General features: G+C 42.2%; 1 protein-coding gene across 4 annotated transcripts in view; it reads left to right on the top strand.

Annotated features, from left to right (window-relative positions):
- The window catches only part of LOC125450797 (zinc finger FYVE domain-containing protein 16-like), a 78,672-nt gene extending 58,084 nt beyond the window's left edge, over window positions 1-20,588 (top strand). For 3 of the 4 annotated variants that reach the window (XM_048526983.2, XM_059644782.1, XM_059644784.1), the window contains 4 exons: window positions 8,479-8,641; window positions 9,261-9,366; window positions 14,239-14,415; window positions 16,527-20,587. In XM_048526983.2, coding sequence (XP_048382940.2) covers window positions 8,479-8,641; window positions 9,261-9,366; window positions 14,239-14,415; window positions 16,527-16,688 — 608 coding nt within the window. In that variant the 3' untranslated portion in view covers window positions 16,689-20,587. Of the gene's footprint in view, window positions 1-8,478; window positions 8,642-9,260; window positions 9,367-14,238; window positions 14,416-16,526 lie in introns of all 4 variants that reach the window. The other variant, XM_059644783.1, reaches the window with a different exon arrangement.
- The last annotated feature ends 1,230 nt before the right edge of the window (window positions 20,589-21,818 follow it).

Below are 21,818 nucleotides of genomic sequence, written 5' to 3'. Positions count from 1 at the left end.
TGCGTCATGTCGTTTTGTGGCTAGTTGATGTTCATGTACCCTGGTGGCTAGCTTTCTGCCAGTTTGTCCAATGTAGTGTTTGTCACGGTTCTTGCAAGGTATTTTGTAGATGACATTCGTTTTGCTTGTTGTCTGTATAGGGTCTTTTAAGTTTATTAGCTGGTGGGTTTGTGGGCTACCCTGATGCCAAGAGGTCTAGTAGTCTGGCAGTCATTTCGGAAATGTCTTTGATGTAGGGGAGAGTGGTTATGGTTTCTGAGCCCGTTTTGTCTGTTTGTTTGGGTTTGTTGCTGAGAAATCAACGGACTGTGTTCATTGGGTACCCATTCTTTTTGAATACGCTGTATAGGTGATTTTCTTCTGCTCTTCGTAGTTCCTCTGTGCTGCAGTGTGTGGTGGCTTGTTGGAATAATGTTCTAATGCAGCTTCGTTTGTGGGTGTTGGGATGGTTGCTCCTGTAGTTCAGTATTTGGTCCGTATGTGTTGTTTTCCTGTAGACGCTGGTTTGAAGTTGCCCATTGACTGTTCGGTCTACTGTGACATCTAGGAATGGCAGTTTGTTGTTGTTTTCCTCCCAAACAAACAGACAACATGGGCCCAGAAACCATAACCACTCTCCCCTACATCAAAGACATTTCTGAAATGACTGCCAGACTACTCGGACCTCTTGGCATCAGGGTAGCCCACAAACCCACCAGCACACTAAAACAGCAGCTAACGAACTTAAAAGACCCTATACAGACAACAAGCAAAACGAACGTCATTGAGAAAGGTTGCATGACTGGACAAACACTTGACTGATGCAGCACAGCTTAATAAAATATGACATGATACATTTCTGTGTGAAAAGGAAGAGTATTATTTAAATGGTAATATATGGGGAAGCGTGGATGTAAGAAAAGAATCTGGATGTCCTTGTACACCATTTAATGAAAGTGGATGGGTAGAGGCAGCAAGCTATTAGAAAGACAAATGATATGTTGGCCTACATTTGAGTTCAGAAGTGAGGATGTCTTATTGCAGTTATTGCAGGGCCTTGGTGAGACCGCACCTTGAGTATTGTACACTGCACTGTCCAATGTGGAGAGATTACACACCCAGTTGAAGCATTCACTCGGGTTGAGAATAATGAGGGGACCTGATTGAGAAACACAAAATTCTAACAGGGTTGGACATATCAGATGCAAGGATGATGCTCTCCTTGATTGTGAAGTCCAGAATGAGATGGACAGTCTTTGGATAGGGAGTAGATAGACTATTCCGGACTGAAAGGAGGAAAAATTTCTTCACTCAGAAGGAGATGAACCTGTGAAATTCTCTGTGGAGACCAATTCACTGAATAGATTCAAGAATGAGCTGGAGAACAGCATGGACCAGTTGGACCGACAAGTCTATTTTCGTGGTATACATTTCTATGACTGTGATTATCACTCTCTGTAAATTTCTAAATTTTAAAGGGAACAAAGTGTGGGGAGAAAGTGAGAATGTGGCATTGAGTTGAAGGATCAGCTGTGATCCTGTTGAATGCTGAGGAGGCTAAAAGGCCAAATGTCCTCCTATTCCTAGTTTCTGTACACTGAAATTTTGATGTATTAACAAAGATGTGTTTTTGACCTGCCACTTTTAATGATTTGTATTCATAGATAGCTAGGCCTCTCTGTTGCTGCACACCCTTTTGAATTGTACCTTGTATTTTACACTATCTTGCCATGTTCTTTGTACAAAAGTGTGGAGTACTTGTGCTATCTCTGAGCCAGGAGACCTAGGTTCAAGTTCCTAGAGGTGTGTAGTAACATCTCTGAACAGGTTGATTAGAATTTTCTTTTGTAACCTTCGCCTCTGTGCATTGAACTTTATGTTGCCTCTTCACTGACATTACTAATTTTTTTGGAGTTTTAAACTGACCTCTTCAGGGTTTACAATTCTTCCAAGTTTATTGTCATCAAAAACTTTAAAATTGTCCCCGATGTACCCGGATCCTCCCTTTTAGCTCAAACAATATTCATTAACCATTAGTCTCTGTTCCCTGTCATTTGTTTTTTTTTGGGGGACCATTTTGCTACTGTCTCTTTTATTCCATGACCTGTCAGTCTCTGTTGTATGACCCAGTATCGAATGTCTTTTGAGAGTCCATGTACATCACATCAACAGCCTTATCCTCATTAACGCCTCTGTGACTTCTTAAGAATATCCAGCAAGTTAGTTAGACTCAATTTTCCCTTAACAAATCCATGCTGACTCCTCTGAGTTAACCCATATTTTTCCATATGACTATAATTTCTATCCTGAATAACAGTTTCTAGAAACTTCTCATCTCCACTGCAGTTAAGCTGGTCTATAATTGCTGGGCTTATTCTTATAACTTTTTTAAAACCAGGATGTAATGTTTGCAGTTTTCTTCTAGCACCTTTGCTGGGTCTAGGGAAGACCTGAAAGATTATGGTCAGTACCCTTGCAATTTCCATTCTCACTTTCTTCGATACTATTGGATGCATCTCATCTGCTCCTGGAGCTTTTCAACTTAAAGTATCAACAGCTTATCAATTTAAACTTTTCTAGCAACAGTTTCCTCCTTGGTCACAGTGGTCTAGGCAGAGGCATCTCATAGGTAAAGACGGATACAAAGCATTCATTTAACTTCTCTGCCAGGTCTCTTGCCTCCATGTATAAACCACCTTTTGGGTCCCTAATAGGTCTTCTCGTCCTTTCACTATACATTGTAATGCCTATAAAAAAACTAAGGAATTTCCCTTTATGGTAACTGCCAGTATGTTTTTTGTATTATCACTTTTTCTTCTCGTATTTGCTTTTCCACCTCCCTGCTGAACTGACTGTATTCAGCTTTGTTCACCAGACTGATTCTGGGATTGGCAGAAATTGGGTCTACTGGATCTGTACTCAGTGGGATTCAGAGGAGTGAAAGGGGATTCAATAAATTCAACAAATTCAGCAAATTCCTCCAGGACTGGACAGATTGGATGGAGGCAGTATTTCACCTGACCTGGGGGAGGGTTGTGAGGGGAAGAGAGTTTGGCTCCGTAGCAAGCAATCATGGTTTCAGAATATGGCATAAATTGTTTGGACTGAGATGAGGACAAATTTGTTCAGGCAGAGGGTGGTGCACTTGTGGGATTTTCAACCATAGGAAGCTGGGGAAATCAAATCACTGAATAACTAAAAGAAGGAAATGGATAGATTTGTAGAAACTGCAGGTGTCAAGAGGAGTGAGTTTGGACATGGCTTTGAGATCACCCAAAATCATGTTGAATGGTGAAGTTGGCTGGATGGGCCAAATAACCTCCTATTTTCTATGTTTCTATTCTTGCTCTTGTTTTATCTACCAGAGACACATAATATACTTTATTTTCCTTAACTTAATTTCTAAATCCTTTGTCAAGGAAATTCTAGATTTATTTGCCTTGCCTTTCCCTTTTGAGGCAATATGTCTCGACTGTGCCCAAGCCACCATCTCATTGAATTTAGCCCATTTTGCAGCAATTGTTCTTCCTGCCAACTTTTGCTCCATGTGCCCAGCTCCTTTCTTTCCTTTTTGAGGTCTGCTGTCCTCTGACTGATTTTTTTTTTCCCCCTACTCTAGTTTGTCCACAATCATTGTCAACTATCATCCTAAACATTGTGATACAATTATCACTATTCTCCATTATTCTCCCACTTCACTTGATCTATTCACCACACCTCATTCTCAAGAACCAGGTCTAACAATGTTTCCTTTCTTGTCCAATACATGGTATTGCAAGAAATTCTCTGGATACAATCTAGAAATGCCACTCCCTTAATGGTCTTTACGCAACCACTATCCCAGTCAATACAAGGTAATTAATATCCCTCATTCTAACTACTCATTGATGGTTAGAATCCTAGCCTTTCACTGATTTCTGTGGTTCTTTTTGCTTGTACTGTTGTTAGTTTATACTGAGATTTTAGACTGATCTTTATTTTAGAAACTTGTTAGTTTGATTTAATTAATAATGAAACTGCATACTGTCATGAATACTAAATTTAACATCATCAGTGACTCACTAACTTGGCAGTTAAACTATTTTGTTCATAAGAACATGCTTTAATCTATATTAATTTGAGCTGCCATCATGGAAACGACCCTTGGTCGTCAGATTCCATAAGGACTGATCGTCTGGAAAATTTAGGTTTTGAGATGTGCACCTGCACTATTGAGAGTATGTTATCTTGCACTGCACTGATGAACCTCTGAGCATGCTGAGTCACTACCTATGCCTTCCCTGAAAGTGACTATTGTCTAACAAAGTGACTAATGTTCTAATAATTTGTTTTTTTATTTCCATACTGTTATTCATGACATGCGCCCCTCCCTCCCTGCGTCCCTCCCTTCCCCCCCCTTCCCACCTCCCTTCCTCCCCCCCTCCCCCCCCTCCCCCCTCCCCCCCTCCCCCCTCCCCTCCTCCCCTCCCCCCCTCCCCTCCCCCCCTCCCCTCCCCCCCTCCCCTCCCTCCTCCCCTCCCCTCCCCCCTCCCCTCCCCTCTTCCCCCCCCTCCCCTCCCCCCCCTCCCCTCCCCCCCCTCCCCTCCCCCCCCTCCCACCCCCTCCCCCCCCCCTCCCCTCTCCCCCCCCCTCCCCTCTCCCCCCCCCTCCCCCTCCCCCCCCTCCCCTCACCCCCCCCTCCCCTCACCCCCCCTCCCCTCTCCCCCCCACCCCTCTCCCCCCCCTCCCCTCTCCCCCCCCTCCCCTCACCCCCCCCCCTCCCCTCCTCCCCCCCCTCCCCACTCCCCCCCCCCTCCCCACTCCCCCCACCCCACTCCCCCCCCTCCCCTCTCCCCCCCCTCCCTCTCCCCCCCCCTCCCCTCTCCCCCCCCCTCCCCTCTCCCCCCCCCTCCCCTCTCCCCCCCCCTCCCCTCTCCCCCCCTTCCCCTCTCCCCCCCTTCCCCTCTCCCCCCCTTCCCCTCTCCCCCCCCTTCCCCTCTCCCCCCCTTCCCCTCTCTCCCCTCCTTCCCCCCCCCCTCCCCCCCTCCCCCCCTTCCCCCCCCTTCCCCCCCCTTCCCCCCCCTTCCCCCCCCCTTCCCCCCTCCTTCCCCCCTCCTTCCCCCCCCTTCCCCCCCCTTCCCCTCTCCCCCCCCTTCCCCCCCCTTCCCCCCCCTTCCCCTCTCCCCCCCCTTCCCCCCCCTTCCCCCCCCTTCCCCTCTCCCCCCCCTCCCCCCTTCCCCCCTCCCCTCCCCCCTTCCCCCCTCCCCTCCCCCCTTCCCCCCCCCTCCCCTCCCCCTCCCCTCCCCCTCCCCTCCTTTCCTCCCCCCCCTCCTTTCCTTCCCCCCCTCCTTTCCTTCCCCCCCTCCTTTCCTTCCCCCCCCTCCTTTCCTTCCCCCCCTCCTTTCCTTCCTTCCCCCCCCTTTCCTTCCTTCCCCCCCCTTTCCTTCCTTCCCCCCCCTTTCCTTCCTTCCCCCCCCCTCCTTTCCTCCCCCCCCCTCCTTTCCTCCCCCCCCTCCTTTCCCCCTCCCCCCTCCTTTCCCCCTCCCCCCTCCTTTCCCCCTCCCCCCTCCTTTCCCCCTCCCCCCACTTGCCCCTTTCTGCCCTACCCGACTCCCTTGCCCCTCCTTCCCCCCCCTCCTTCCCCCCCCCCTCCTTCCCCCCCTCCTTCCCCCCCTTCTCCCCCCCCCTCCTTTCCCCCCCCCTCCTTTCCCCCCCTCCCTCCTTCCTCCCCCCCCCTTCTCCCCCCCCCTTCTCCCCCCCCCTTCTCCCCCCCCCTTCTCCCCCCCCTTCTCCCCCCCCCCTTCTCCCCCCCCTCCTTCCCCCCCCCCTCCTTCCCCCCCCCTCCTTCCCCCCCCCCTCCTTCCCCCCCCCTCCTTCCCCCCCCCTCCTCCCCCCCCCCTCCTCCCCCCCCCCTCCTTCCCCCCCCCTTCCCCCCCCCCTTCCCCCCCCTCCTTCCCCCCCCTCCTTCTCCCCCCCCCTCCTTCTCCCCCCCCCTCCTTCTCCCCCCCCCCTCCTTCCCCCCCCTCCTTCCCCCCCCTCCTTCCCCCCCCCCCTCCTTCCCCCCCCCCCTCCTTCCCCCCCCCCCTCCTTCCCCCCCCCCTCCTTCCCCCCCCTCCTTCCCCCCCCCTCCTTCCCCCCCCCTCCTTCCCCCCCCCTCCTTCCCCCCCCCCTCCTTCCCCCCCCCCTCCTTCCCCCCCCCCCTCCTTCCCCCCCCCCTCCTTCCCCCCCCCTCCTTCCCCCCCCCTCCTTCCCCCCCCCCTCCTTCCCCCCCCCCTCCTTCCCCCCCCTCCTTCCCCCCCCTCCTTCCCCCCCCTCCTTCCCCCCCCCTCCTCCTCTCCTCCCCCTCCTCCTCTCCTCCCCCTCCTCCTCTCCTCCCCCTCCTCCTCTCCTCCCCCTCCTCCTCTCCTCCCCCTCCTCCTTTCCCCCCCTCCTCCTTTCCCCCCCTCCTCCTTTCCCCCCCTCCTCCTTTCCCCCCCTCCTCCTTTCCCCCCCTCCTCCTTCCCCCCCCTCCTCCTTCCCCCCCCCCCACTTGCCCCTTTCTGCCCTCCCCGACTCCCTTCCCCCTCCCCCCACTTGCCCCTTTCTGCCCTCCCCGACTCCTTCCCCCCCCCTCGACTCCCTCCCCCCCCTCCTTCTCCCCCCCCTCCTTCTCCCCCCCCTCCTCCTCCCCCCCCTCCTCCTCCCCCCCCCTCCTTTCCCCCCCCCTCCTTTCCCCCCCCTCCTTCCCCCCCCCCTCCTTCCCCCCCCCCTCCTTCCCCCCCCCCTCCTTCCCCCCCCCCTCCTTCCCCCCCCCCTCCTTCCCCCCCCCCTCCTTCCCCCCCCCCTCCTTTCCCCCCCCCCCCTCCTTTCCCCCCCCTCCTCCTTTCCCCCCCCCCCTCCTCCTTCCCCCCCTCCTCCTCCTTCCCCCCCCTCTAGGCTTTTTTTTGTTATTTGTTCATGTGATGTGAGCATTACTGGCCAGGCTAGCGATTATATTGCAAATTTATAATTGGGCTGCAGAAGGTGCTGTTGAGCTGATTTCCTGAATCACTGCAGTGCTTGAGGAATAGGAACACCCACGGCGCTGTTAGAAAGTGATTTTAACCCTGCACCAGTAATATAGTTCCCAGTTAATACAGTGTGTGGCTTGGAGGATAGCTTTGAAATGATAGTTTCTCACACATATGCCTTGTCCTACTAAATGGTCAGGGTTGTGGGTTTGCAAGGTGTTGTTGGAGTGGTGTTGATGGCTTAATGCACTGCATTTGTAGATAGTACAGACCATCTGTGTCGGTGGTGAAGACAATGAATGTTGAAAGTAGTGACAAAAATCAACTGGGTTACTTTGTCCTTGAGCTTTTGGTCTAGCTTTTTCAGTTCTGTTGAGTACTCTAACTTAGGCAAGTTGAGTGTATCTAATCACACTCCTGACTTTTGCCTTGTAGATGGTGGACGTTGGGAAGACAGATAACTTACATGCTACAGAATTCCTAGGTTCTGACCTCATTCCGTACCTACAGTATTGGTCTAGTTGTCCACCAATGGTAATCCCCAGACTATTCATTCCTTGTGCCTTTAAATTTCAAAGATGGTTAGAATTCCACTACCCCCCAACCCCCATTTGAAGTGACTGCCAGCCAATAACCATAAGTCTTTTTATATGGTATGACTTCAGCCAGCATAGAAATTACCCCAAACCAATTTTTCTAATTCTGCTCGGAATCCTTGATGCAAACTCAGTCAAATGTGGCCTTGACATTGAGACAGTTGTATTCTCCTCATCTCCAGAATTCAACTCTTTTGACCATGCTTCAACCTAGTCTGTAATGAGGTCAGGAACCAAGTGGCCCAGGCAGAACCCAAACTGAGCATTAATAACAGTGGTATTCCTTTGTGCTTGATAGCACTGTCAATAGCAGTTCATCACTCTGTTGAAGATTCAGAGTCAACAGAAAGGGCGGTTGTCGACTAGGTTGGATTTGTCCTACTTTGCGCAAGTATGTTCAATGCACAATCTTTCACCTTACTCGGGTTGGAACATTGGGATTCTTGTGTTCAATGTGAACATTTTTTAAAATAAATAGTTGAAGTTGAATTTGAAACCCACCGAGTTCGATGGTAAAGACTATTCTTTTCTATCTGTGTAACTTTATTGTGTTGCTGGTGAGTAATTGAATGCCAGTAAATCCTGAATTATGTTTTTATGAGTGATGTTTTGAGGTAAGTTCCTCTTCCCAATATTATGCAAAATTTTCAAGTTAAGCTGTTAAGATCTTTTCTCTCTCCTTGGAAACAAATATCTGCTAAAACAGTCTTAATACAATCTGCCCATGGTGATATCATTTTGGTTTTCCAGCAAATCCAAATTATTCTGAAAGGTTTGGTCACCTGGGCACTTATCTCCCCAGAAAGGTTCTCCACTGCACTTTTTAAACAATACTCTCGTATTTCATAAAATTTAGGAGTCCAAATTTTGCTTCCTACTCTATAGATAATAAATTTTTTTTTAAGTATCCTTAAAGAGATTGATTCTGATTTCAGATGGACTTATGGTACAAATTACTCCAGAAACCATGGAGGGTTTAAGAGGAGCTCTGAGGGAAAAAAGAGACTTTCAAATCATTTGTGGGAAATTGGGCCCAGATGACACAAAAGAATTCGTAAATATTCAATGGGTGGATGGTGATGAACCTGTAAATAAAGGGTATGATTTTTAATAATATTTTGTTAACCTATTTAATGTGTAATTCATTCACAAAATAGTGCTCTTCTAAAATATGGAAACAATCTTTGACAGTGGAAATTGATGAAGCATTTTATAGTCTGATTTTCTTCAAAGAACTTGTAATTAGGATATTTAACAAAAATCTATTTTAAATTTTCATGTCCTCATTAAATACTGCTGTGCTTACACATTCTAGTAGAGGATAGAAATACTTAGGCTTTGTGTTTTCTCATCTCAGTTGCTGCAAAAAGGAGAAATGATCAGATGGAGCTTTAAAGCAGTTTTTGTGGTTTGCTTTGCGCTATTGTCCCAAACTGCAAAATTTACAAACAATGTTGTATAATTATCCAAGAGCTGATTCAGGAAGATGAGCTGTTTTAACGGGTGCAAAAGAGTTACAGCAGTGATCTCTGTTCTGCACTTGCTTTCATTGGTGTAATCATGCTGCAGTCAGGTTTTTCACTTTGGTGATAATACGTAGTTGAAGACTGCATCGAGATTTTTTTATTTAAACTTGTATTGTGGTATGAATCTTGAAGTACATTTTTTCATAGTACTTATAAACTTTAAAATAATAATATTAAAACTCTGCCTCTAGTGTTTTAAGTCCTATTGATGGACGATCCATGGAAGACATTCCTAGCATCAAAATGCTCCAGGAAAATGTATTTGAAACAGATGGAATTGTTGTAAAGTGTACAGAGGTCAGTGGATTTTTTGTTTAGGACTAAGTGGGGGAAAAAGTCTTGAATGCATGATTGGACGGTTTGTGTTTGCTAACCCTTTTGCATTTATCACATTATTAATTGTTCTGGCAATGTTTACCTTTTTCCTAAGATAAATGGTCATGTATCTGAGTTGTGATTTTTTTTTTGTGTGCTGGTTTTAAGAACTTTTTGAACTCATAATTCTGTGGGAATAGACTGACACAAAGTTATTGAGAGGATGGGTTCATGAAATAAAGTCAGGAGAAGTTTAAATCCTCAGATTAACTGTTGCAATAAGTTTCTGGTAGTGAATTACAATCCATTATAAGTAACGTGTTTTCTGTATTATGACTGGATGGGAGTGCACGATAACTTACCTTGAAATTTTTGGTTTTCAAGCTCCTCTTCTCTTTCTCTGTCTTGCTGTCTCTTGTCCTTTCTGCTTTGTCTTCTTTTTGCTAGGTTTCTCCACTGCAGGGAGATAGAGTCAGAATCTCAGTTATCCTGGTTGTTGTGCATTTAACCTGTCCCTCTTCCCAATTCTTTTCACTAAAATGGCAAATGCCTCATGAGCATACTGTTCTTGACCAATGATGTACAGTTAAAATAGCTGTTTCTAACTTTACATACTTACATAATGCTCTTTATTTCCCACTGTACCACCAGTCTTTTGCATCCTGTCATTTCTTGTGGTGGAAAGTATCTACAAAATGCATTTTTACACAAGCAGTTTTTCACGAGAAGTCTTGTAAGATGTCAGCTTCTCCTGAGATTGAGCAGCAACATTTAACATGAACCCCGATCCCTGTATTTTGACATGTATTCCATATTGTATCCTTCATGTATTTTCCCATTCTATACTCGTAAGTGAGGCTTTTAATGATTTTAGATTGTAGTTAATGGCATTTCTTTTGATAAACAATAATTTTTAATGTATCATTTTGTGGCTGCTTAATCAGTGTTGTACCAGTGGCTGTGCATAGCCTAGGTTGCAAATTAAATGTGAATAACTGCTAGCAATGGAGTCATTTCATACTTTGGACAGTGTTTAGCATTGGTTATATCCAGAAAGACGTTTAAAACTCAATAGGAGAACTTTTAATGAGCAAGTAGTTATGAGGACCTCACTGACATCAAATGTTAATTCTTTATCTGAACAGATATTGCTTAGATTGCTTTCATTTTCAATTTGTAATTCATGTTTACATCTACAATTTTTTTGCCTTTGTATACATAATTCCTAGCTTTCAAAAAAAATTGCACGTAATGGTGCATATTAATCATCCCATGTGGGATGGTCAAGGCACATCCGTTAGAAACTGCCAGTGTTCCTTGATTAGATATTTTGCACAAAAGGTTTTGTACGAGATTGAATGCTGATTTGAGTTCTGGGAAAAGAATAAGGAGGTTAAACATGCGACAATAATGGGCAATTTGAATCTCCCTGTATATTTCAAGAGGAAGAAAAAGGCTTAGGTTAGGATGAGATGTGAAGGCTCAGTTAGGGCACTTGAGGGCTACAAGGTAGCCAGGAAAGACCTAAAGAGAGAGCTCAGAAGAGCCAGGAGAAGACATGAGAAGTTGTTGGCGGATAGGATCAGGGTAAACCCTAAGGCTTTCGATAGGCATTTAAGGAATAAAAGAATGACAAAAGTAAGATTAGGCCCAATCAGGGATAGTAGTGGTAAGTTGTGTGGAGTCAGATAAGACAGGGGAAGCGCTAAATGAATATTTTTCAACAGTATTCACTCTAGAAAACAACAATGTTGTCGAGGAGAATACTGAGATACAGGCTACTGGACTAGGTGGGATTGAGGTTCAGAAGGAAGAGGTATTAGAAATCCTTCAGAGGGTGAAGATAGATAAGTCCCCTGGGCCGGATGGGATTTATCCTCGGATCCTCTGGGAAGCCAGGGACGAGATTGCCGAGCCTTTGGCATTGATCTTTAACTCGTCATTGTCTACAGGAATAGTGCCAGATGACTGGAGGATAGCAAATGTGGTTCCCCTGTTGAAGAAGGGGAGTAGAGACAACCCTAGTAATTATGGACCAGTGAGCCTTACCTCAGTTGTTGGTCAAGTGTTGGAAAAGGTTATAAGGGATAGGATTTATAATCATCTAGAAAAGAATAAATTGATTAGGGATAGTCAGCACGGTTTTGTGAAGGGAAGGTCGTGCCTCACAAACCTTATTGAGTTCTTTGAGAAGGTGACCAAACAGGTAAATGAGAGTAAACCGGTTTATGTGGTGCATATGGATTTCAGCAAGGCGTTCGATAAGGTTCCCCACAATAGGCTATTGTACAAAATGCGGAGGAATGGAATTGTGGGAGATATAGCAGTTTGGATCAGAAATTGGCTTGCTGAAAGAAGACAGAGGGTGGTAGTTGATGGGAAATGTTCATCCTGGAGACCAGTTACTAGTGGTGTACCGCAAGGGTCGGTGTTGGGTCCAAGGCTGTTTGTCATTTTTATAAATGACCTGGATGAGGGCGTACAAGGATGGGTTAGTAAATTTGCAGACGACACTAAGGTAGGTGGAGTTGTGGATAGTGATGAAGGATGCTGTAGGTTGCAGAGAGACATAGATAAGCTGCAGAGCTGGGCTGAGAGGTGGCAAATGGACTTTAATGCAGTCAAGTGTGAGGTGATGCACTTTGGTAGGAGTAACCAGAAGGCAAAGTACAGGGCTTAGTGGTAAGATTCTTAGTAGTGTAGATGAGCAGAGAGATCTCGGTGTCCATGTACACAGATCCTTGAAAGTTGCCACCCGGGTTGACAGGGCTGTTAAGAAGGCATACAGTGTTTTAGCTTTTATTACTAGAGGGATCGAGTTCCGGAACCAAGAGGTTATGGTGAAGCTGTACAAAACTCTGGTGTGGCCGCTCTTGGAGTATTGCATACAGTTCTGGTCACCGCATTATAAGAAGGATGTGGAAGCTTTGGAAAGGGTGCAGAGGAGATTTACTAGGATGTTGTCTGGTATGGAGGGAAGGTCTTACGAGGAAAGGCTGAGGGACTTGAGGCTGTTTTCATTAGCGAGAAGGAGGTTGAGAGGTGACTTAATTGAAACATATAAAATAATCAGAGGGTTAGATAGGGTGGATAGGGAGAGTCTTTTTCCTAGGATGGTGACGGCGAGCACGAGGGGGCATAACTTTAAATTGAGGGGTGAAAGATATAGGATAGATGTCAGAGGTAGTTTCTTTACTCGGAGAGTAGTAAGGAAATGGAATGTTTTGCCTGCAACGGTAGTAGATTCGCCAACTTTAGGTACATTTAAGTTGTCATTGGAGAAGCATATGGACGTACATGGAATAGTGTAGGTTAGATGGGCTTGAGATCGGTGACAGGTCGGCACAACATCGAGGGCCGAAGGCCCTGTACTGTACTGTAATGTTCCATGTTCTGTGTTCAAATGCTCACATAATATGTAGTGCTAAGCACTATTACCACAGCTAACATTCTGTTGTGACATTTTATTCAGTTGCAATCTGACTAGCAGCTACACCATGTGGAATCAGTTTCAAGGCTCAAAATGATTTCACAAATGCACTTTATTTTAAAAAGAAGAGATTTGCATTTATATAGTACCATTCAAGAACACATCCTGTCTCAATGTGACAATCTCTTTTGGTTATGCTGATAGAAGAGTAAATATTAGCTAGGTAACCAGTGAATTTTCTGCTCATTGAAATAGTCCCATGGGATCTTTTGTGTCCACCGGAGATGCCCTCAGTTAATATCTCATCTCTGATCAAGCATAACTTCCCCACTGGAATACAGCCTCGAATTTTGTGTTCAAGTCCTTGAGTGGGACTAGGATCTACCATAGGGCAACAATGCTAACCAGTAAGCCATGATTAAACCAGCATAACTGTTATCCGTGCAGCATAAGAAGTTGTGAACTAGTTAACTGTTTCAGTCCAAATAAGTGAAAAATTTAATACTCTGATGATACAGGAATTGATATTAATGCAAAAGGATAATGACAATTGCATTTTGTCTAATATTAGCAGTTCCTCATTTTAAATGAGTGTTTTAAGTGTACACAACACAGTTATCTTGAAATAAACGGATGTAAAAGTTAGTTAAAGTACATTTTTTGAGACAGCATTAAAGTTCACATTGGAACAAATTAAAGTTCTATGTAAGACTATTTTTGAACATGACTTGTTAAAGCTATGGATTTTTTCCAGTACAGAAGGATGCCACTTAGCCCACTGAGTTCATTGCTAGTGCTCAGCCCTGTGCCAGTCAGCTCAGCTTCCCATCCCCTAAGTCCCTGCAGGCCTGGTTGTTGTATCCATCCAATTTCATTTAGAAATAATTAATTTCCATAATTTTATAAAGGTTCAGCGTAACTTCCGTACTTTTATACTCGTTATGAAACTCAAGATCCTACGTACCTGGTGAACAATACTGTCAGTATGCCCTGTCAACTTAAAACATCTGTGCACATGGATGCCCAAGATTCTGCCATGTGTAAGTGTGTCCCTGCACACACACACATTTAAGAGCATGAAGTCTCTATGACACTCCCTATCCCACATGTCGAAATGCATCACCTAATACTTCTGTGTTAACTTCTATCAGCCAGTTTTCTATCTAATATTGCAAGCCTGTCTATGCCCTGTTGAAATCTTAGTATCTTTCTCACTGTTTACTACATCTTCATGTATGAGAGTGCTTTAAAATCCATTAATTTGCAAATATTCACTGTGACTTTCAATCACCTTACTACTATATTGTACGAGCATCGTACTTAGAAAACTGGGGTGCCACTTAAGTTAAAATCTGCAGAATCTGTTTTGATGCACATGGAAGCTATAATCATTAACTTAAACTAAATTGTTATTTTTATTACAGGTATTCTATTTGCAAAGAAATCATGATCCTCTCAGTCCTACTATTCCAGCTGCGCAGAGTGAATTGACTGAGGAGATTGCCAGTGCTTGCTGCGTTGCTTTGTGTCCTCATCTAAAAGCCTTGAAAGAAATTGGAATAAACAAGCTAAGTCTCAGGGTCTCTTTAGAAGTTGACAAGGTAAGGCAGGCAAAAACATCTCACAGCTGTGTTTTTAACAAGTACTTTCAGTTTGTTTTGTGAATGCACATATGTTATTGATGCAATTTTAGGTTTATTCAGCAAAAAAATGGTATTGCTTCAAAATGAGAGATTGAATTAAATACTTTGTCCAGCACGTACTGTTCAAATACAAAAATAGAAGTTTCTGGAAAAGCTCAGCAAGTCTGGCAGCAACCATGGAGAGAAATCAGAGTTAACATTTCGAGTCAAGTGACCCTTCCTCAGAACAGTTCAGTGGAAGGGTCGTTCAGCCCAAAATGTTAACTCTGATTTCTCTCCAAAGATGCTGCTGGACCTGTTGACCTTTTCCAGTAATTTCTATTTTTGTCTCTGATTTACAGCATCCATGGTTCTTTTAGTTTTTACTGTTCAGGCACCTTGGCAAATCTAATTCATGTCTTCCCTTAGTCCCTTTTTACTTATTTTCTTCCTTTTTCCCCCACTTCCCCATTGTGCCTACTTTGAGTCCTCCTAAAGTGCCATTAGAACATTTACTTCCTGAACTTATCCCACTGTGACTCAACTTCAAAGATTGAAAATTGCTGCAAACACTAGATGAGCAGTGAGGGAAGGAGGAGAAGATCCTTACTGCCTTGAAGCTCACAACCCAAAATTTTAAATCATTACCCATTACTGAAGCATTGAAGTCTTGACCCACTGTATAGATTTGACTAATGTTGTCCCTTAGCCAAGTAGAATTCGGGTCCAAAAGTAAAATATGAAAGAATTAAATTGCATAAAATGCCAGCTCATAAGAATTGTCTACTCACCTTGGCTGAGGAGGAAATACAGTTCAGATTTACTCCAGTGCTATTTGGACGAATATAATGACAAGCTGTAATTCTTTGTAACCTTAAAAGTCAAAATGTGTGTAGTTTGCATGGAAATATTCAGGTTACTATACAGAGTCACTGCATTCAGTGAATATTGCCCTGGACTCAAACATTTAAGACACAAGGATTGAATAAGCAAATGAAGCTCACCACCCTTAGAATTTAGAGGATAAAGAGGTCATGTGACTCACGTTTTCAATACATTTAAGGGAAACTGGCAGGGTAGATTGGGAGAAACTATTTTCTCTGTTTTACAAATCTTGGTCTAGTCCACCCAGATTAATGTAAAACCATTTTCAGTTTTTTCAACTGTTATAATGAGGGAGCACTACCTGTTTTTTTTTCTGTTTTATGGGTATTCGATTTTTCAATATATTTTGATAGTTCTAATAGTTAACACAAATTTTATGCCACTCCCTTGGATCTTACATCTGCCCAAATTTCCCCACATCTGCACCAATTTGATTCTTAGCTGTTTCAAATTATTCATGGATGTGAATTATTTTATTGTCTGTACTTTGTACTTCAGGCTTGCCTGTATTAAATATCACCACCATCACTCATGTTCAACAATGACAGCAATTTGCATTTGTATAGTGTTTTTAATATTGCTAAGGCATCCATGGTGCTTCACAGGAAAGTTATCAAACAAGATTTGACACCAAGCCGCATAAGGAGACATGAGAGACAGGTAGCAAATTTTTATTGAGTGGCAGATTTTAAGAATTGTCTTAAAGTAAGGTAGAGATGTTTGGAAGGGGAATTTTATAGAAATTTCAGCCTATATAGCTGAAAACATAGCCGCCAATGTCAGAAAGCTGGGATGTGCCAATAACAAGAATTGGAGGAATAGTGCAGTCTTTGGGAATTAGAGAGCTGGAGATGTTTACATATTGAGACAAGAAGGATAATCACATTTGAGGAACTTGAACGCAAACACATGAGTCTAAAGTTGAAGATGTTGCTGAATTGTGAGTCAATAGGACTCATGCAAATGAAAATACAGGCAGCAGTTTTGGATTTTTGAAGTTAGAGTGCAGAAGTTCGACTGGCTTGGATATTTTACTAAATTTATTTTCTTGGTCCAGTTTTAACTAGTTTGAGGTTCTGAAATATTTGCTGAAACAACCTAATATTCTAAGAATAACCAGAGAAATCAATTATGAAAATTTAAAAATAATACTTCAAGTTTCTACATATTTTAGGCTATTTGATTCTCTTTTATTTCTGTTGCAGGTTGAATATCAAGCAGGATCAAGTGGACAACAACTTCCACAACACTACATGAATGACTTGGACAGTGCTTTAATCCCAGTGATCCACAGTGGGAGCTCTTACGCTAGCAGCGGTCCCCTAGAGATGGAATTATTTTTCTTCATCTTGGAAAACCTTGTTTGAGGAGTGGGGGGAAAAGAAACTGCAAATTCTTTGGCCCCCGGAAGCACAGAAATTTCTTTCATCCATGGAAAAAATGAGATAGTACAGATCGAAGCTTTCCAAGATATTTTTCTGTTTCACTGACTTCACTAAAGGATTCGGTGATCCCTGCTCTGAATTAATCTTTTCTCACAGGTGCTGTATTAAGATACTTTGTTTCTCTTCTGAGACTAGGTTCTATTTTGTGCCAACATAGTTAAGTACCATTCAGAATATATTTACATTCTCATTCAGAATCTCAGACATGAAATCTGCTTGCTTAGTTATGTACAGGTCTGGGATATGATGCCCCTTGGTAGACTATACCCTCGATTCTGGGTCAATGGTTGGACCTCAATTCAAGTACGTAAGGTAGTAATTCAATTTTCTGAAGTCCACAAGTCCATATTTTTTCATTTAATACGGCTAATATTTGTCATCTTAACACAATCTGGTTCCAGGTCCTGGTTGGGAGATTGCTAAGCAGTAAGTTTAAAAATAACTTGGTAAAATAATACTTAAAATTTTTAAATTAAATATAAATAATTATTAAGCTATGAAGTTTTGTAACTGAGCAGTAGCATATGAAGCTATAAATGGAATTTAAGTCATTATGCACAGACTTTTCCATATGAATGGTTCATAAATGCCACCTGACTAAAAGTTAATAAGAAAGAAAAATAAGTTCTTTCTGCTAAAGAACAGCAGTTTATTTTTTACATTGACATTTGTGAATCATAATATGAAATAGTCAGAATTTCCCAAGACATTTGGTGGTTGAAAGATGTTTCAAAGCTGCTTAGTATATTAAATCTGGAGGTAAGGAACACTGACATGTATATGCTTTTTTACACAATATCTTGTCCTGGTTGGAAATGATGCATATTTTAAAAGGCCCCTTGCTGCAACTGCACTTCAGATGTGTGAAATGGCTAAACCCTGCTACACTTGGCAGCATTTTCAATATGAGAATAAAGCAGTGTGTGTGGACAAGTTACCAATTGTCATCTGAAAAATGTTGGCAATCACATAGAGTTTAGCCTCCTTCAATCCAGAAAAGCACAAAATAATGAGGACTATTCTAACGGTTTAGGTATTTAAAAAAAAATCTTCTTACCAATATGACTTGAAAATAGACAGACAGATCCCACTGGAGGGGTAGCATCCATTCAGTAAGATATTACAGGAATTCTGAACCAAGTCACATTCTGATTTGGCATATTTCATGCATCTGACATTCCTGTGTGAGGATTTAAACCTCCAAAATAATTATGTTCATAACCTTTATGTATAGTTACTAACATTTTCTATAACAGTTTTAATTTTTTCACAGATTTGTTTACAAAATATTTACACTGGTATTTGGGAATATGCAGTAACTTTATAACTGCGGCTTAAATTTTCAGGAACATTTGAATTGATTGAGAAAGCCTTTCAAGCGTAATTACCTTTATTACTTTTTTATTAGTTTTATAAAATAGGGTAACTTTAGTTTCAAATGAAATATAATCAAATTGAGAACATTTATGGGATATTGAATCGGGTTAATTTTTTGAGGTTTAAGAACAGCTAATTAAAATAATACTGACATAATAGCCTTTTTTGATCAGTTACTGTATTTTTAAGTCTGTATTTTGCTAGGTAGAAATGTGCCATTTCCCTACCATGAAACTTGTAAACCTATATTCCTTTGTCTGAAAAGTGTTAAAATGTATATTCTTTGTCTAATTTCTTTATAGTGACTTTCATGTCCAGTTAAGTGTCTGTAAAATCACTAATTCCGAACTTTCCAAGCAATATTTTGCTTTTTTTTGAAAAGAACTACCAATGCACAGAAAGGTGTGTCTGCACTTGTTGTTCAAATCTCTTCAATGCCACATGCTTGAAAGGTTCAAGTAATAAAATGTGCTCCACGTGACAGGTGCATCACATAACAGTTTTTTTCAATGTATAAACAAAATCAAATTAGTGTCCTTAAATATTGAGTTCTAAACACATCGATCTATGTTTTGTAAAATGGTAAATCATTTGTTGTTTGAATACTTTTATTTAAATGTATCCATGTATATTTATGATGAAAAATAAATCACGAGAAAATTAATGTGATTTAAATAAGTTGTTGCCAGCTTCTGCAGTATTTAAATGTGTGAAAGTAAGTAAAATAGAGAAATGTCTATATGACTGCCAATTGCCATGAGCAGTTTATTCTGGGGGAAGTTTGCTGTAACATGTTTGGGGATCAGACTGTCTTAAATTCCATTATTTTGTTGGTTTTGTGCACATACTTTTTAATGTTCTTGAGTAGACATTGCCTGATGTCACCTTTTTAAATCTCTGTAATGATAAAAGCTACATATACCGTCTGTTTATTCTTGAAACTTGCAAGACTGCTAAAATAAGATTAAAGTAGCATGCTTCTTTTTAGCATTTAATTTTTTGCATAATTCAAAGAGTTTTGATTAAACATCAGACATCCATCCACTTCAAAATTGCCTACTTGCTGCAGAGTCAATAGAAATAATGTATTAATCCATTGGAACTTGTTGCAACATGTTAGATATGAGTTAAGTATGTGCTATTATATGTTTTATCTGTTAGTCACCTAATGTTAGGCTCTAAGCCTTTTAAAGATATCCATTTTGAATTATATATTGTCCACTACCTGCAATATTTCTTTCAAGTAGAGATGTTTTGACAGAATTCTGCTGGAATGTGTTGTGTGTAGATGGGTGCTGGTGAATTTGGTCTTTTTACAAATCAATCTGTGTTTTTAAAATCCTTCCCATATAAATCAGAAATAAAAACACAAATTACTAGTGAAACTCAGCAGGTCCGGCAGCATCTATGGGAAGAAAGCAGAGTTCATGTTCTGAGGTCGGTGACTCTTTATCAGAACTGATATCCTGGACATCATTTCAATGTTCATAATGATGATCTCTACATTGGGGAGATGAAATGCAGGCTAGATTGCAAATCCTGACAGACACTCAGGCCCACACAGACACGCATACCTTCGGCATAAATGCCAGTTTGCCCCAGCTGCTATTGTTCTGATAAGGAGTCATCAAACATGAACAGTTAACTGTACTTTCTGCAAACAGATGCTGCCAGACCTGCTGAGCTTCACCAGCTATTCCTGTTTTTGTTTCTGATCTCCAACATCCGCGGCTCTTTGCTTTATTTCACTAAATTATCAGAAGTGGGAAGTGCAATTTCTCCTGTCACTAGAGTTTCTGGGGAATATGTGCTTTACAGGAATCAACTGCCACCTTGTGGCTTCTAAAGTTAAATGAAAGGTAAAGAATATATCACTGACAGGTTTTCATTTCATTTGACTGGTGATCCTGAAACCAATTACAATGAATTACGAAAGGTATTTCTAGTTTTTATTCAACATTTCCTGGACAGTGGAAAACAATATTCAAATGAAAAGGTTGAAACCTCAAAATTATGTCTGATTAATAAAATAATATTTAAATGTCTACATATACAATATAATGCAATTTGAAATGTTATTTCTGAAAGCACTTCCTGACAGAAAAAGTTAACTAATATTCTGTGTAAACTGTAATGAAACTCTCAGAAAAGTGTTCTCTTCAGGTAAATTTGACAGGCCACTGATCCACACTTCTTTCTGCTGTGTTCATCCAGCTCCACACTTTGTTATTTCGGATTCTCCAGCATCTGCAGTTCCCATTATCTCTGAATCAAAGATGGCCTTTTTTTTCCTATCACCATTCGTACACAGCAAAAGGCAGCCTTTTCTGTTGCAACAACTTGTATATTATCAACAAATCTAAACCAGAAGAAGGATTTCACCTTCAAATAAGCTGCAAAATTTAAATTTGTAGATGAATGCAAACTCAATGCAGCATTTAAAAAATATATCAACTAATGATTTGCTGTTTTTGCTATTGCCACAGCAGAAAGCTTTAAAACATCAAAGTCAATGATGTCATTAATGATATGGTTCTTAACCAAACACCTTTCTTTGGTTTAGCATATATAACACAGTAAAAAGAAAATTAGTTGTAAAGACATTTTTGTTTGTCATTTTGATTGTTTACTGAAATGGAGGAAAAAAAATCCTGTTTTAAAAGCCAAGGATTGTTGAAGGATTGCTGCACTTCTCAAAAGCAAGTAACCTGACACACATTGTGAGTACTGTTTGTACTGCTGGAACAAACAGCAGTAGTGGAAGCTTAGTTTGCAGATGAGCGAGAGTCAAGGGGTGTGCACAGAGCTTTGTCTGCCAACAAGTTGCAGATTGGCCAGTGGACTCATGACCAGCTGTCAATGATGAAGGTCTTCTGCCTGCAAATGACTCTGGCTGCCAGGAAGCTGAACAGCTTGGTGTGAATGTTTTGATGTGGAGATGCCAGTGTTGGACTGGGTGGATAAGGTCAAAAATCACATGACACCAGGTTATAGTCCAACCGGTTTATTTGAAAATGCAAGCTTTCAGAACTATAATCTGGTGTCATTTGATTTTTGACCTTGTGAATGTTTTGGCGGAGACCATCGGACTGCTGAACAGAAGTCGCTGTTTTTACTCTGCAGTTAAAAAGCACCTCATGCCTGAAGTTAGCCAGTTTACTTAGCTTGAGCTGAGAGTTTTAATTTATAAATAAAAAGTTTTTAGAAGTGTAAACTAGTTGCTATGCCCCCTACAAATATGTCAACATATCTGAAAAATTGAAATGCAGCATTCTGATCACCAGAATTATCCCAGTAAACCCTGTGGACAGGGATCAAAGAACTGTCTTCCAAGCCTCCCCCCCCCCCCCCCCCCCCGAAAAGATCCCTGTTTTTTTTCCCCCTGTATGTGTATAGAGGGTGAGTTTATTAGACAGTTAGAATTTTAGCTAGTAATTTTATGTCAATAGTCTATAATAGTATAATTAATTAGTCATTGTTTGTAATAAATAGTCATTCATGTTTTGAGTACAGAGTCTGTGTTTACTGTCAACCTGGGTCTGAAAGGTAGGTAAATTGGAGAATACTCTATATATGAAATCTTTAATTTTTTGTCATGACTCTGGGAATAGCAGTGCTTGCTTTCCAAAGTGCAACCCCAATGAAACAACACCGTGGGAAAAAAATTCCATGGAT

The sequence above is a fragment of the Stegostoma tigrinum genome, chromosome 3 (genome assembly GCF_030684315.1).
Source record: "Stegostoma tigrinum isolate sSteTig4 chromosome 3, sSteTig4.hap1, whole genome shotgun sequence".
NCBI classification, from domain to species: Eukaryota; Metazoa; Chordata; class Chondrichthyes; order Orectolobiformes; family Stegostomatidae; genus Stegostoma; species Stegostoma tigrinum.
The sequence above is the reverse complement of the archived record's forward strand: the minus strand, read 5'-3'. Positions and strand labels throughout refer to the sequence as shown.